General features: G+C 59.4%; 1 protein-coding gene across 1 annotated transcript; it reads right to left on the reverse strand.

Annotated features, from left to right (window-relative positions):
- Positions 1 to 265: 265 nt before the first annotated feature.
- EsH8_IV_000075 (uncharacterized protein) lies at positions 266 to 1,549 on the reverse strand (the record flags this gene model as incomplete). The annotated part of the gene is made up of 1 exon (XM_083264965.1): positions 266 to 1,549. One exon carries the CDS (start codon positions 1,547 to 1,549, stop codon positions 266 to 268), a length of 1,284 nt encoding a protein of 427 aa, XP_083123860.1.
- Positions 1,550 to 1,763: the final 214 nt, after the last annotated feature.

The following is a 1,763-nucleotide window of genomic DNA, read 5'->3' on the forward strand; positions in this document are numbered from 1 at the left end:
TTGGCTACTTGCCCTGCTCGACGCAAATCCAATGTGCTCGGGCATCCGCACTACCGCCGCTGCAATCTCCTCCAGAACCCCAGTGTGGAAATAAGTGCCGACATGTACGATGTATCGATCACATCTCTCTGCTCCCGTTGTTGAGACGCGGTATAATTCTGCTGCATTCGTTCACCCTATTCTACAGACCACGTCGAGCCGCATGGACCGTTGAGCCCCATGCTACGGAATCTATCATTACACGCGCCGTCAACATCATCTCGCATCAACAGATGCCCACGAGCCTCACGAGCCTCCGTCCTTCAACCTCAAATGACTGCGCACACGGCAGAGCCTCTAACATCCTCAAGTGAGCAGGGAGGATGCGTCCTTCCCAGGTGACGGTTTTGCGGAGTCCCCGCACCTCCACCAGATTCTCAAAGTCCATCCGCTGATGTTCTAGAAATCTCAACATCTTCCTGAACGCCCATGCACTGAAATGCACTTCCTTGACGATGCGGACAGCGGTGCTTGTCTTCTCCATGCTTGCCTTCACGGCCCCCGTCTCAAAGTCGTTCCAGTCCACTGTGCCGAGAATATCCAGCGAGGCCAGCACCTCTGGTAGGACATCTTTTTGTGCCCCCAAACTCGGCGGCGCGAGCCCCCAACCCAGCATGCCGAGCGTGTTGGACCCGATGAACCCCTTTGCTTTGCATTCGGTCGCCGAGTCCCTGCGCCCGCATGCCAGCCGTCGAAAGGCCTTTTCCAGGCACTGGACAGAGTTGATGGCGCGGTGGACGCGGTACCACTTTGTCAACCCGAACAGCACGAGGGCCTTCTTGAACAGGGCGGGCATCCTCCCCTCCCGACCGCCGCCCTGGTAATGCTTCCTCATCGTTTCGATGAACCGGCTCACAAGCCCGGCGAGCTCATTCAAGGCCGCGGCCGCCTCCTTGAGGCAGTTGGCGAAATCCTCCGGAAGCCACCACTCCAAGCTGCCGTATGTCTGCAGGTGATACCACAGCAAGCCGGCCATGCACTTGGCAACCCTATGTGCGGCGTGTTGGCAATCCGTCTTGAGCCTCGCGACGACGCGCTGCTCGGCCTGAGGCCCATGGCCGATGATGCACCGGCGGAGCGACTGGCACGGGTGGTAGTCGATGATCCAGGACCCGCAGCGAAAGGTCAAGCCGCTCTTGGCGTCTTTTGTCTTTACCTGGCGCTCTTTGGCGTCACCGTCGGCATGTCCCTCGAGTCTGAACCCGTCCTTCGAGACGGCGCCGATGTCGCCCTCGGGCAGCACCATCCAGAACGTGTCGTTAACCAAGGGCCCTGCTGGGTGGTAGAACCTTGAGTGGTCGATTTTGAAAGTCATGCGGGGTGCCTCGACGGACTTCCAGACGGCCGTCATGTCCGGGTTGTCGTCGCCGGCGGGAGGGGTGGGTGTGATGGCCATGCTCGATAACGTCGGCGGCCGCTCAGAGGCGAGCCCGGGGGCCTCTTCCAGCTCAACGTTGTCCGCGGTGTTGAACCTCTTTGGGAATTTGAATATCATCCTTGGGCACAACATGACGGGGGGGTTCGGTGTCTCTTGCGTGTCAATGTCTGCTCAGAAGAAAGTGGATGGTCTGCTCCCGAGGCGGTTTGCTGGCTGCCGACAGGGAAGCACGCCGCGTCTTGTTGGCACCCACAGAGCCATCTCCGAAGCCATCGTGTGAAGCGCCGGGATAAGCTTCAAGGTGTCGACGGAGTTGAGGGTTGACGAACCGTGGTTCGATATCTCG

This window comes from Colletotrichum jinshuiense, chromosome 4 (genome assembly GCF_051148585.1).
Source record: "Colletotrichum jinshuiense chromosome 4, complete sequence".
In the NCBI taxonomy this organism is placed as follows: Eukaryota; Fungi; Ascomycota; class Sordariomycetes; order Glomerellales; family Glomerellaceae; genus Colletotrichum; species Colletotrichum jinshuiense.